Raw genomic sequence first — 13,974 nt, 5'->3', positions numbered from 1 at the left:
GAGGGCAGTGCAGCATCGTCCATTCTGCTGCACTTCAACAACCCACTGAACGAGCATGGTGAAATATGGTCAAACAACCCCCTTTATCTGCACAGGGTGGGGAGGCCCTCATCCGGAAGTATATTGATAAAGGGGTGCACACGTTTAGGAGCTTAAATTTGCAGACTTCATAATACCCTTTAGAGTGCAATACAATATATATTAGTAAAATGATACTCATTCAAGGCTGTATTATAGTTTGAATGTGATTTGAATTGTAGCAGATCTCTCTCCCGATGCCCTCTCGTGACCAGCAGACGTCGACAGCGGCGCCGAGCTGCTGAGCGCATCGCCATGCGCGCGCCAGGCGGACTCGTGTCCGGGCTGGTGTCTGCCGAGCGTCCCCCTAAGTCCACAAGGACCCTCGCCCACTGCCACTCGTGACCCCTTCCGTCCCTCCTCACCTCGCTTGAATGACCCGCAGTGCGACACACACACATGTGCAGTGACGTAAATGGAGTCGCTATGGCGTTTAGCGCCAGCTACTGAGAGAAGAGTGCAACTGTGCGTGTTAGAGACTCTGGCACCAGAGTGCGTATGGCATGGAAGGGGGCCCAGGGGGCATGGCTCTGGTGACAGTCAGAGAGAGGGCAGTTGAGGACGTGACAGTCTGGGCGAACCCCAGAGGGCACGTGACCAGGACAGGATAATGAGGGGGGCCTAAAGGTGTCGAGAGGGACACGTGGTGTATGGCCCAGAACCTTCTAGGAGGATCTAGAAGGAGGCGTGGCCGAGGGCGGAGCCAGGCCACGCTCAGGGGCATAAAAGGGAGGTCCCAAGAGCCGATCGAGGCTGTCTGTTGGAATGGAACCCGTCGGCGCTACGTCTATTCGATCATCGGTCTTCGGTCTTTACGCTCCGCATCGTGGGTCAGGCAGTGTGTTCCTGACTGACCCGGTTATGTAGTTACCCCGTTGTGGTCGAGTTGTACGTTATGTGGTTACCCTGTTGGGGTGTGAGAATAAACGTATTGCCTCCAAGTTCAAGTGTGTGCCTCCGTGGAACCCACTACGCATGTACCGGGCTAGTGAAGTATGCTGGTGGCAATTTGCATAGACGCCAATCCCGTAGAGAAGTGGGATTTGCAGATAGCCATACCACCAAGCACTGCACTTCTGTGTTTGGCAGCCATGCATGATCTCAAAATGTCGCTTTTTCAGTGACTGAGCATTACACAATGCTACTGATCCTTCCCTAATTATCAAGTATTTACTGATTAATTACCTTACCCTGTTTTTTACAAAATAGCCAAGCAGATGCATTTTTCACATATCCATCTCTCCACGGATTTCTTACACAACTCATCAGCCACATTACATTCTCGGAATTTATCAATTCTGCGGCATTTTTTCTCGACAGCAAACTGATCGATTTCGACATCCGCTGTCTCATCAGCAGTCAGGCTCGCTGGAATCAATGCTCGTGAACTGTGGCTCTTAGAGACAAGGACCCCTTACGCTGCGGGGTCCTAGGTCCGAGTAAGACGCTAAATTATATTGCAGCACATGGCTCTAAACAACCACAAGCATCACTGTGGAAAATATTAATCAGAATTTTTTTCGCACACAATGTCTCGTGCACATATCTGTATTTCCATATATAAAAACAATCTTACAAACTCATATTAAGGATGCCCAGCCACCTCGGTTCAAAATTGGCCATCACTACACCTTACGAATTCGTCGTGGGGCAGTGCTATTGAGGAGTTTGAGTTGTTGGCTTCGAAGCGTCTGAGTGCTGCATGGTGATGGCGTGCGCGTAGTTCTTGCTGGAGGTTTGAGGAACTAAGTCCTCTTCTCTGCAGCCCCCTGAGGACCGAGGCGGGCGGAAGTCTGCTGACTTGGGCAGCGTGGGAAGGATAAAGGCAGCGAGCCCGTGTCACTTCAGACACGAGAGACAGGAGACGAGAGACTTGTGAGACGAGAGAGGAGAGAACGCCGTACAAGATGTTACCCACACATTCCCTTTGGCTGTTGCTTCTTATTTTCAGTCAGCGCGATGTGTGTAAGTAGATATTTTTCTATATTTTTTCATGACATTCAGCATCTAAGTTATCTTTACTCTATTGCATTTAACACTTGCTGCACCATCGATTCAATACAGGAGTGATTTTTTTACACATTTATTCGTTTGAAACGCTGTTTACTAAATTGTATACACGATACCAATAACAATTATTGGGTAGTAAGTATTATTTTCTAATTGCTTATGCCTCACAAGTACAGAAAATGGCTATTATTCCCCACAAACTTTGCTTTTGTGACCAGGACAGTGACATTTTGAAATGTAGCTATTTTCAATGAGAAAACGGGCGAATTTGTGTCTTTTCGTTCACATAAAGTCATAAAAAAACTACATATTAATCAAAACGAACATGTATCTATACTAAAGTAACACAAGAATGACTACAAAAGATTCAGACACCAAGGCGCACTACCACAGGCGGGACTGGCCACAGCGGGCCGAGTTCTTTGTGGGGAGGAACAATCTAGACAAACTACTCACTTCTAAATATTTTGGAGTCCGCATGTTCGCTGTCTCTCTGGTGCTCGTATGAATGCTTCTCCAGGTTTTCCCCTCCACATGTAGCCACAACATCCGTTAAGATTATACGACTGTTACGATAAATTCCCACACTTGATGATGATATCAGCCACTTCGAAGAGCATTCATCACGCGTGGCCAGGTCGCCTCTGACAAAGATCTAATAGCTTAGAAGGTTTTACCTTGTAAATAAAGTAATATTACATAAATACACCTTTTTCCTGCAAATATTTCGCATTATGGGGCCATGCCACTGTGTGTAATCTCAATCGAATAATTTGCGGTGTAATTGTTTTACATTCGGATGTTACGGCCAACACCAGCTACATTGTATAGCACGTTAATTTCCCCCAATGCATTGAACAAACCCAGAGACCCCGGAGAAAACCCATGCAGAACAGGGGGAGAACATACCTAAGTTTTGCCGAGGCACGATTTCCCACTGGGCCGCCACCGTCGAATGAAATGATTCCTGTGCAACTTCCATGTCCTTTTAGGTCCGTGCTGTGCATCCAACGCGGCCGCAGCAGGAGAGGGCCAGGAGGTGCACTGCTCTGGTTACGAGGCGGCCCTCAGCCCGAGCGTCAACCTCAGGAGGGTCGTGTGGCACTACAAGCCAGCCAGCGGACCCGTTCCTTTTTACACTTACATTATCGACTACAACTACGATACCAAATTGACAGACACGCTGCCAGGAACGCATCTCTCCGACAGGATCAAGATCTTAACCGAGGGCAATTCAAAGAATTCTCTCTTCATCAAGTCTTTTAATGCGAGTGACGGTGGCACCTACACGTGCAAGATCTATGGGGATGGGTTTAAGTTGTTATACACGACATCAGTGACTCTACCCATGGGTAAGTCGACATCGACTTTTACTGCGCGTGGCGTTCACAACATTCTGACAGCGCAGGCCACCATCACGAAGGCACCGATGTGGTTCACAGACGGGTATCGTCACGGTAGGTGGCGATGCTGCAAAGTGGCTTTACCTACTTAAGGACATTTGCGAGTAATTTTAAAATGTGGCCCAACTTGCCCGTGACACTGGCACACATGGCATTTAGGGTGAACACCCCCGCAGGTGAACACACCGTGCGTGGTGTCGCCACGCGCGGTGATCATCATCGTCGGCACGGCTGTGCGCAGAGTCCTGCGGGACGCTTGCTCGTTACGAGCAAACAGCAGCGGTGGCTGAGTGGCTCTTGACGTGCCACCAAGAGGTGGGACACCCCGAGTTGCCCTTACAACCAGCAGCAGGAGGAGGCAGCGTTGTTTTCATGGGGCTCAAGTAAAGCTGGAAAACCCCATCATGATTGAACGTTGATTTATCTTCCAGCTAAACGTGTAGGCTCTTACTCGCTAATATTTCGTTTCCGATTGAGAAACATGTATAATCCGATACAGCATGTCCACGTGAAATTGCCCACACGCTGCACACTCCATCCTCCCTGTGGCGCTCACCTGTCTTCCTTCCCCTTGACTCGCTTCTTCGTCTGCAGCACGACCCTGACATAACGTTGCCCAACGTTGTCCCGACAGCTCCTTCGCTATGACAACACCTGACTGACGAACCGCGGATTTCTTGACCCCTGAACTGGTGCCGGTGACATTGCGGCTCGTGCGTCAGGCTGTTGTCACCGACGGTTGTTTATTCTTTGTTTGTATCCCCTCTGGTTCTTCCATGGCACCGGCGATGGGCACCACGGGAACAAAACGCATCTCTCAGCAAAGGGCAGCGTCTTCCCACTAATCTTGGGCGCCGCCGCCGCCGCTGCGCTTTTCGTGGTTGTCACGTCCATCATCATCATCTGCTGCTGCGTACGCAAACGTCACAAAGGTAACGGTACCTCGCCCTCATCTCCCCCCCCCCCCCGCGGGCGTGAGGGGGGAGAGCATCGCCTGCAGCCGTGGCAGTCGGTACAAGCGGCTCCTCCTCACGAGCCGGCAACTCGCAAGAGGGGCGGTGAGAGCAGGCACTCGCAGAGGGGGGAGCGACTCGGAGAAGGGGACGACGCGGAGCAACGTCCCCAGGAGTTTCGGGCGCAGTCCCGAATTCCCGAACTTTCCCCGCTTGGACTCGCCACGCCGGCGGCCTGGGAGGAGGCCGCGGTGGTTCTGTTGCCCTTGGCACCTTTCACCACACACACTACACACACACTACACACTACACTACACACACTACACACACACTACACACACACACCACACACACACTACACACTACACTACACACACTACACACACACACTACACACACACACCACACACACACCACACACACACTACACACTACACTACACACACTACACACACACTACACACACACACCACACACCACACACACACTACACTACACACACTACACACACACTACACACACACACCACACACACACCACACTACATACCACACCACACACACCACACACACTACACACACACTACACACACTACACACACACCACACACACTACACACACACACAACACACACACCACACACACCACACACACTACACACACACACACACACTACACACACTACACACACACCATACACTACACACACACCACACACAACACACACACTACACACCACACACACACTACACACACTACACACACACCACACACAACACACACAACACACACACCACACACACCACACACAACACACACCACACACACTGCACACACACACACTACACACACACCACACACAACACACACACAACACACACACCACACACACACACAAACAAGACCCCTCGTGACGAGCTCCTACCGCTATATCCATAGAGGTTCTAAGATGTTCATTTTTGTTGTTTCTGTATTTTGTTGTTGTTAACGGCTGTGTTTGTTGCAGTCGCTCGCAAGGGAACAGAGGAAAATACCTACACACATCTGAGAGGGCACGACCCGAATAAAGCAGGTGCTTATCGCTCGTGTCTTTATTGAGATTATGCTCGATTTTACGATGCAACCTCAAACATGATTCGTATCAACGGTTCCTAAACCACGAAGCAAGCTCAGGGTGTTGCTGCCGTGCTGACTGGGTACAGACATCGCATTTAGAGTCGGGGCTGGGAAGGGGTTTGGTGCCGCAGGAGTGGAGACACGTGGAGCCGCGTGGGGCCACGTGGAGCCACGAGGAGCCACGTGGAGCCGCGTGGAACCTCCCCGCGGGGCTCCCGTCAGCACTGACGGACGGGGGCGTTGGGGCGCCTCTGCGCGGCGTTGACCTTGAGCCAAGTTACTGCGGCCTCGCAACCCCTTTGGTTCTCAATCGCTAAAGTAAATACATTGTGTAATGCTAATGAATACATCGGTTTAATGGAACAAAGTAGTTATATCCATAATACATGTTTTTGGGGTTGCAAGGTGAATGTTGGTGTAGTGCGTTGCGAGATGAACGTTCATCTCCATTGCCCTCCCCCGCCCCCTGCTGAACAGGAACGGAGGAATCCCACTACGAAATGATCGACGTGCACGGTGAGAAGCACGGGGCTCTGTATCTGGGTGAATTTCAAAACAATTCTGAGTGCACGAGTGGATAAAGGCCCCCCCCCCCCTGGATGTGAGGCGGTTGTTCGGGCCGTGCTCCACCACAGGATCCGAGCCATGCCGCCGACGTCACACGCAATGAACGCGTCATTAGCCCCCACCCTGGCTGCTAGGCCAGCATGTCAAGTTTGGCGCGGATCGACGCAATCAATAGACGCGTGTTGAACCCACCCGGACCGCAGCAGCCTCGCGCTGACTTGGGTCAGATCTGAGGGGCCAGACCTCGATAGCAGGCGGAGCGTGGCACGCGCATCGTGGGACACACACGTGGGCAGACGCGCTGCCAACACAGCCACTCCCTGAGCTGCTCGCCCTGCTCCAACAAAGTGGTACCTATTTTATCAACCCCAAAGAGATTATAGGCTGATGGTCTAAGTCAGGCGTCGGCAACCAAAATAACAAGAAGAGCCATTTCTTTCCAATTCGGTACAAAATTCAGTATTTCAAGAGCCGCAATGCATCTGAGTACATACTGTACATACGTACATATCGTCAAGAAGCAGCCCGTAAAGAGCCGCATGCGGCTCCGGAGCCGTAGGTTGCCGACCCCTGGGCTAAGTGGTTCAGTGACAGCCTATGAGTGTTCAGAGAGGCCTCAATGTACGAACAACCGCATAGCGAACATCCGCACTTATAAACCAGCTTCCATGAAAGATTTGTCGCAATTTTTGTTACATTGACTTTAAACAAGAACTCTCACTTGCAAATAAAACTGCGGCACTATTTTGTTCAGCTGAGCAATCCTCCGCGATATGCAATGAGTCAGCTTCGTGCTGGGAGTGAGTGTTTATGTGTTTGTGGGCTTTTAAATATACTAGATTGCTGTTCCGACTTACGAACTGTACGACTTACGAACTAGGGTTGAGCGATTTGGGGAAAATGTCTAATTGCGATTTTTCTGACATATTGCGATTGGATTTGCGATAAAAAATTTAAGTCAAGCTTCAGTTCAATATTCACTGTGTAATATATTTAAAACATGTGATGGAGCATTACCGCATGATACCATCAAAATATGAACTGCTCTGTATATTCTAATGCAAGGATGACAACTAAAATATATGAATTGCTTCCCACATGTATTTCTTTAAAAAAATATATCAAAATAGAACACTCAAACAGAACAATTGTTAAGTTAAATAAAGTTATAATAAATATATAATGAGAAAGAAATAGGACTTTTTAAATCGCTAAAGATCGCAGTCTTTGCGATTTGCTAATCGCATTGTTTCAAATTGCGATTTCGATTTGCAATCGATTAATCGTTCAGCCCTATTACGAACAGGTCTCAGGAACTAATTGTGTTTGTAAGTCAATGACTGTTCGTATGTCGATCAATCGAACAATAGGGCCCACTGATAAATGATCTTACACAGCAGCATATCATGTGGTTGTGTGCTGTTTATCCTGCCTCTGAGACAGGATATGAATGTTTCCAACATGAATTGCTTCAAATCCACATGCTTTTACTTTGCAGGTGAACGTGATACCACTCAGGGCGCTGAACAGGGTAACTCATTTCTGTAAACTTTCTGTCGATAAATCAGGAAACAAACCCTCCTTTTTAAGTTGATCAAAGATATCCAGACGTGTAAGAGCTTATCAGCCCCAAGTGCACGATACTGACTGATTATGCGTGCTGTGTTTATTCTTTTCAAAAAAAGTATATTTCCTTAGGAAGTTGTGGTTTAAACGATACAAATGACTTTCCACTAAGTCACATTAAGCCCACTAACGACTTTGCATGCTGCAAAGCATTTCTCTGCATTGCTGCATACATGGCTTTTAAAACCTACATTATAAGAAGCAACATTTGTACATGTCTCAGGGAGGCTCACATAGTTCTGTACAGCCTTGAGTGAGAGTTCATTCTGACTGCAAGGATCCAGGAACCTGCGGTACGGTAGATTATGAGCTACATATCACCTGTCACCTTTGAGCTAGGTAAACAGTGATCAAATATATTCTCTGCTATTCTTTTAGAGGTTTAAGAAATACATATCTCGACTCTATTCCCGTTACTCAAGTTTGTTGGTTGACAGTTGCAATTCGTTTTGGAAAATTAAGATTTCAACTGTGACGTTTATATGAGTTTCTCTAGTTTTATCTTAATGTTTTTGCTTTGCTTCGACCAGGATCTGAGCATGGCCATGACACACCCTACGAATCTTTGAAGCAACATGTGGTCAATGAAGGTAAACCTGTCTGGGTGGAAATTGGAGTCGCACCTCTGTCCTCACAGAACATGCTCCACCAGTGGGCCCTTGTTAAACGGAGATGTTCTTTACATGTACACATTACAGTATCTGCAATCAAAGTGCCTCCATGCTCATTCGTGTACTCATCTCAACAACACTAGTCGTACCCATCTCCAACCGTGAAAATTCCTAATTCTCATCGCAGGGACTAATTAGTACAAATGATGACTGCACCTCCGATTAGCACGCTTGGCTACGTATAGTGCGAAAGAAGTTCAGCATACATACATAGATTCACACAAAGTGGCACTCATTTATCAACCCAGGAGGGATGATGGGCCGAGTGGCTAAGTCAAGGCCTGTGAGCGTCAGTGGAGCACTCTCACATGGACTACGCTGCACTATTGTGCTGCTGGGTGCTCACTCTTCATAAGCACTGTACGCTGTGTTCATGATGTTCATGTGGATTGCTTCTAATCCGTATGCTTTGTTTTATCCACGTGTTGTCCGCAGGTGCTTATGAAACCCTTGCACCAACTGCAAAAGGTAAAATTAATTTGTGTTCACTCACCGTGAATTAGCGGGCGTGTGCTTCACATCCAGTTTGATCCAAATAGATGATTCTCCTTTAAAAGTTGCTCAGAGACACCCAGACACGTATGACAGCTACTTGGCCCCGAGACGGCACTTATGGAATATGTGTGCTGTGCTTATTCGTTTAAAAGTAAATCTATTTCCCGAAGTACTTGCTGTTCAGATTATGCAAATAACATTTATCTGAGTGAAATTCAGCCAATAGGCTTGAAATTCCACGCAGCACACGATTGCATTACTGCACACATTGCATTTGCAGAATACATGAAAGAAACACAATTAAACAACATTTTAAGCAGGCTGATATAGTGCTGTACAGACTTGAGTTAATTCTGACTGTAAGAATCCAGGGACCCGTGGTACTATAGATAATGAGCTATATATCACCGGTGACGTTTTTATTCCGATAGAATTGACAGTAAATGTGTACTGTGTTCATATTTGGGGTTTTATACTTTTCTAACTTGTCTTCCCATTGCTATAATTGTCTTAAGTTGATATTTGTGAAATTAAGACTTAAACTGTGACACATACTAGCTCTCTCGTTTTAACTTAATGCCTTCCAATCTTTTTTATTTTAATATGTTACACATTACAAGATTCAATGTCCTGCGGTGTTTTGTCTCACACATTTTTACACGAACAAATGATTTGCTTTATTGCAGACCCAGCAGCCCACAGAAGCCCCGACAGCCCCAGCAGCTCGTAAATTAATTTATAAAACATGCAAAAGTACAAGTCATCATGTTCCTGCACGATAGAAGCTTTAAAATAGAGAGCCGCCCTGTGTATCTTGACAAATCCGTCCTAGCACCCTTCCCCAGGCCAGCGGATTGTTGTTGACCTCCAGTGGACTTCTTCCCACCCAGCCACGATCCCTCCTCTCCCTTCGCCGATCCGCCAGTGCGGAATGGACGCGCTGTCTGCGCCACGAGTGTCAGTTTGTTCGTACAAACCGTGCACAAATGTAAACGAACCAACATCATTAATAGCCCTTTGGCAAGCCACTGGTGGCTGAAGGCCTCCCTGTGCCTTGCCAGGCATAAGTGTTGCTTGACCAGACTTCACCACGATGGTCGGTTAGTGAAGGGGGGTCTCAGAACCAGCAGGGATGTCACTCGCCACCGAGACTTGCCGTGGCCAGCGATCAAACCTCGTTCACGGCGGCAGTGCGCTCACCATCTTGCCACCGCATCGCTCACTAACTGTTTGACCGCCGTTGACTATAGATTCATAACGCCACAATACACGCTCCAAATTGACACCACGGGAGTTACTGCACTGCGCTAAGAACCCCGCATCCCAAGATTGAATCCCGGCCACGGCTAACAACAGTGGCAAGTGACATCGGAACAAATCATGGACCCTTTTCCTTTCACAAACCCACACTGACCAGTGTGGTGAAGTATGGTCAATACCCCCCAAGGCTCGCATGGCAAGGGGAGGCCCAGACCCAGCAGTTGATTGACAAATGGCTGTACACGTGTCAAATGTGATGAGTTAAGATCACCCGTGCAGACACGAGAGGAATTCCCATTCACGGGAATATTCAAGTAGAATTGAATCTTGAACAATAACCCTGGATATCGTCCCACCTCTACCGAGGAACAATGATTATATTTGACAGTGTGGCACGGAAATCTCTTTACAACTATTATTTCAGTTCAGAGGACTTCTTCACTCCCGGTTTGAACTTGATTTGTCTCGCTGTGTTCAATACGGAAGTTCATGAAGTATCATTACCGTTACTGTAAATCAGCAGCATTTATCATTTGTGTAAACGAAACGTTGCAACTCCAGATCACCACATTGGTGACATCAGATGACCGCACGTTGTTTCCACTTTCATGTACAGTGCAAGCAGCACTTTTAAGTTCGTCAAATGCCATTCGGAGTAAGGCCATGAACACTCTTTAAAAGGAGGCACCAGCAATCGGTAATCAAACAAAACAATTCGGCCTGCAATCTGTAATGATATCCCCTGCCCCCCTCCCTCGCAATGCAATACATTCTTACGATTCCAGGTCACGGTGATAATCCAAGAACTAATTATATAATCAGTTGTCATACCATTCAATGCAGGCATCGTGAGCCTGAGACTCAAATGTAATCGACAAATTCACGTATCTTTACACCCTAAACAACAACCCTTACTATGTGTACTACTTAAGAGTACACACTCCACACCACCCAGCCTCTCCCCTGTGCAAGCCCGGCACCTTCACTGGTACTGCAAGTCGGATGCAGGAACATTCGATCTATCGGAGGTCGTGCTCAGCTGCATCCGCTCCTCAACCCCATCCAACCCCCCGCCACCGCGTCCCTCTTTGTCTTCCTCGCGCCCTTCTATCTTTGACCTTGCCGAGGAGGAGGAGGAGGTGGCGTGGCAGTCCGCAGTGCACGCCACCTTCCTCCATCCGACTCCACGTCCGGCCTACTTGGAGTATTTGTGACACTTCCCTGTTCATCATTATTCTTCTCTATCCTCTTGTCAATATCTTACCAACGTAAAAATGTAAACGCTTCGTCCACATACAGTCTAAAGGCAAAGGGATTTCCTGCTCAGAGCATCAAAGCTGTGCTCACCTGCTGTTTACAGGCCGGAGCTGATGGTGGCAATTCCACATTCTTAAGAAGGAGGCATGTCTATCCATAGGACAACAACTGTTGACCTCCCCACAAAGTAGTATTCTTTTATCAACCCTAGAGGGATGATGGGCTGAGTCAACCCCAGCCTGGGAGTGAATTCATCGCCTTACGATGGCACGCCGCCCACTCGAGCGCTGAGCCTGGAACAGGACACGATCCTGTGACTGTGAAACCTCTGACACGAATGTCAACACCAGCCTGCAACACCCAGTGGGAGCGTGTGTACTGAGATATCGATAAATACCATGGAAAAAACCCCGGCAAGAAACCTTGCGCAAGGCAGTTGTACACGGGACTGTCAATTGTGTATTCTTAAATGTTGGCTCACTGTTGCCTTCACTAACGCGTCCAGTAATATGTGATGTGTAATATAGTTTATATTCATTAACAAACACGAATTATAACTATTCCCAGTTGCGGCCTGTCAATAGGGGCCTCACTCGTGATAATGAAGGAAAAATAAACCTCCCGAGCAAGAGCCAAGCTATTCAGCATTACCATTAATGCATGCATACAGGATCACACAAATACATTTTGATTGCTAATTTTATTCAAATTGGTGGAATCTATACTATAACAAACCGCCACACTGCAGGTCGAAACTCTCCTCTCTCGGCTTCTTTCATCGCACTGCTCCATTTGGGAATTCCATCCCGTCGCCTCTTTTGGCAAGTTCCTGCGATGACCTTTCTCGAGTAAATCAGCGCGTGCCACGCTCGTCTCTTTAACCTTCCACAATCGTGCTGCTTGTTGCTGGCCACTTGGCATGTTGCGCCTTTCAGCCTTTGCTTAGCAACCGTGATGCAAATACATTATTGGGAATAAATGTTCGTCATACATTTGATGCAAATTTGTTTAACCGAAAGTTTATAATTAGTTTTAGAATTCTGCTTTTCTTGAAGTTTTTTTTCTTATATTTGTGTATTAAATGAAATAAGGCTTAACGATGTTTCTACAGTCGTTGAGCCGGGATGTATCACGTGTATCACAGGACTCTCGTCGCGTGTGTCCTGGTCGTCGTTTTGTTCCACGTGCCGCGACCAACAGGAAACAGAGAGCCATCAGCACAACAGCGACAACCTACTCAGTGGCATTACAGAGAGGTCAAAACCTGTGTATTTCATTGGAAATTAGTCAATTTTGCACGACTGTATCTTGTTTTGTTGCCACACGAATATTTGCGTTGAAGCCATTTGACTTACAGACAAGTCAAGCTCCATGTATTAGTAAGTTAGCAAATGCTGATTTAACGATGCCTTATGTACCCAAAGCTATAATCACGTATATAAATGTAATACCACGGTTACGCGGGTATCGTGGAAATAATGCACTGCGACTCGCAGGGCACCAGCTCGGTTCAGCCTCCTGGCGCGGTGGTTGAAACGGCTGGTGGGGGGTTTAAATTAGATTTTTAAAATCCCCGAACCCACGTAGGTTCGGGGATTTAAAAAGAAAAAAAAACTCCACTCCGCCCTTTCAACCGCCGTCATGTGTGGTGGGGCAAAGTGTTGGTGATTCCCACATGGAAGAGTAGGCCAAAAACACCCTCTAGAGGGGGCTCACCAGAGCTCGCTGTAGTAGAGGCCCTTCTGCCAGCAGTGGTGTGAGCCAGAAATTTCAGGGCTACGCTCTTTACACAGTTTATACAAATTCTTAGGTTTTTTTTTCGGTAAAGTCACGTAGGTAAAAAAATTTAAATGAATAAAAGTAAAATAAAAATAAAATAAAAATCACGACGTTTCGGAAGCAACACAAGCCTCCGTCTTCAAGTGGAACAGTCACAGCACGATTGCTGTATCAAGATACGTGACTTTACCGAAAAAAACTAAGAATATGAATCCTTGCAGTCACGAAAGCTTCAAATCTAGAATTAATACAGTTTATACAATTTTACATTGTGTTACATTTTTTAAAAATATATTTTTGTTACTATTATTGTAATATGTGTGTAATATGTGTTACTAATACAGTTAATCTTTTTGTGATAGTAAACAAAAACAAGCTCTGCTTTTCTTAAAACGTAAGCATCTTTATTTTAAACAAAAATCCTCGCTGTAGTTTAAAACGGTACGATATTACATTTTTAGGAAGCTCTTTTCTTCAATAAACTTGTGGTTAATAAAAAATGTTGTTACTGTATTCTGCAAGGCATTGTCATTCTGAAACGAAACAACTTCACTTATTGCATTGTAGTATGAGGAAAAGACTTCACGTGATGCTGTGTGAGTGTGAGTGTGGTTGGGTTAGGCGTTACGCTGACGTTCCCCGTGCACATTCAAGATACCTCCTGCACGGTATCCATGCTGCAGCAGGCTGCAGCAGGCTGCAGCAGGCTGCAGCAGGCTGCAGCAGGCTGCAGCAGGCTGCAGCAGGCTGCAGCAGGCT

At 46.9% G+C, this 13,974-nt stretch overlaps 1 protein-coding gene across 1 annotated transcript; it reads left to right on the top strand.

Moving 5' to 3' along the window:
- Window positions 1-1,938: 1,938 nt before the first annotated feature.
- Window positions 1,939-13,728, top strand: LOC133351998 (uncharacterized). Its single transcript, XM_061567672.1, has 9 exons — window positions 1,939-2,043; window positions 3,081-3,440; window positions 4,313-4,423; window positions 5,451-5,516; window positions 6,038-6,076; window positions 7,626-7,658; window positions 8,284-8,343; window positions 8,860-8,892; window positions 9,606-13,728. The coding sequence occupies exons 1-9, from the start codon at window positions 1,986-1,988 to the stop codon at window positions 9,647-9,649; spliced, it is 804 nt and encodes a 267-aa protein (XP_061423656.1). The 5' UTR covers window positions 1,939-1,985; the 3' UTR covers window positions 9,650-13,728.
- The last annotated feature ends 246 nt before the right edge of the window (window positions 13,729-13,974 follow it).

This window comes from Lethenteron reissneri, chromosome 39, assembly GCF_015708825.2.
Source record: "Lethenteron reissneri isolate LAM-NWPU_2019-01 chromosome 39, ASM1570882v1, whole genome shotgun sequence".
Lineage (NCBI taxonomy): Eukaryota > Metazoa > Chordata > Hyperoartia > Petromyzontiformes > Petromyzontidae > Lethenteron > Lethenteron reissneri.
The sequence above is the reverse complement of the archived record's forward strand: the minus strand, read 5'-3'. Positions and strand labels throughout refer to the sequence as shown.

Bases quoted from the DNA above. Each gene is read 5' to 3' on its own strand.
- LOC133351998 (XM_061567672.1), top strand. From the start codon at position 1,986: ATGTTACCCACACATTCCCTTTGGCTGTTGCTTCTTATTTTCAGTCAG. The intron at 3,441-4,312 runs GTAAGTCGACAT...CGCATCTCTCAG, and splicing joins ATCAGTGACTCTACCCATGG to CAAAGGGCAGCGTCTTCCCA. The intron at 4,424-5,450 runs GTAACGGTACCT...TGTTTGTTGCAG, and splicing joins CGTACGCAAACGTCACAAAG to TCGCTCGCAAGGGAACAGAG.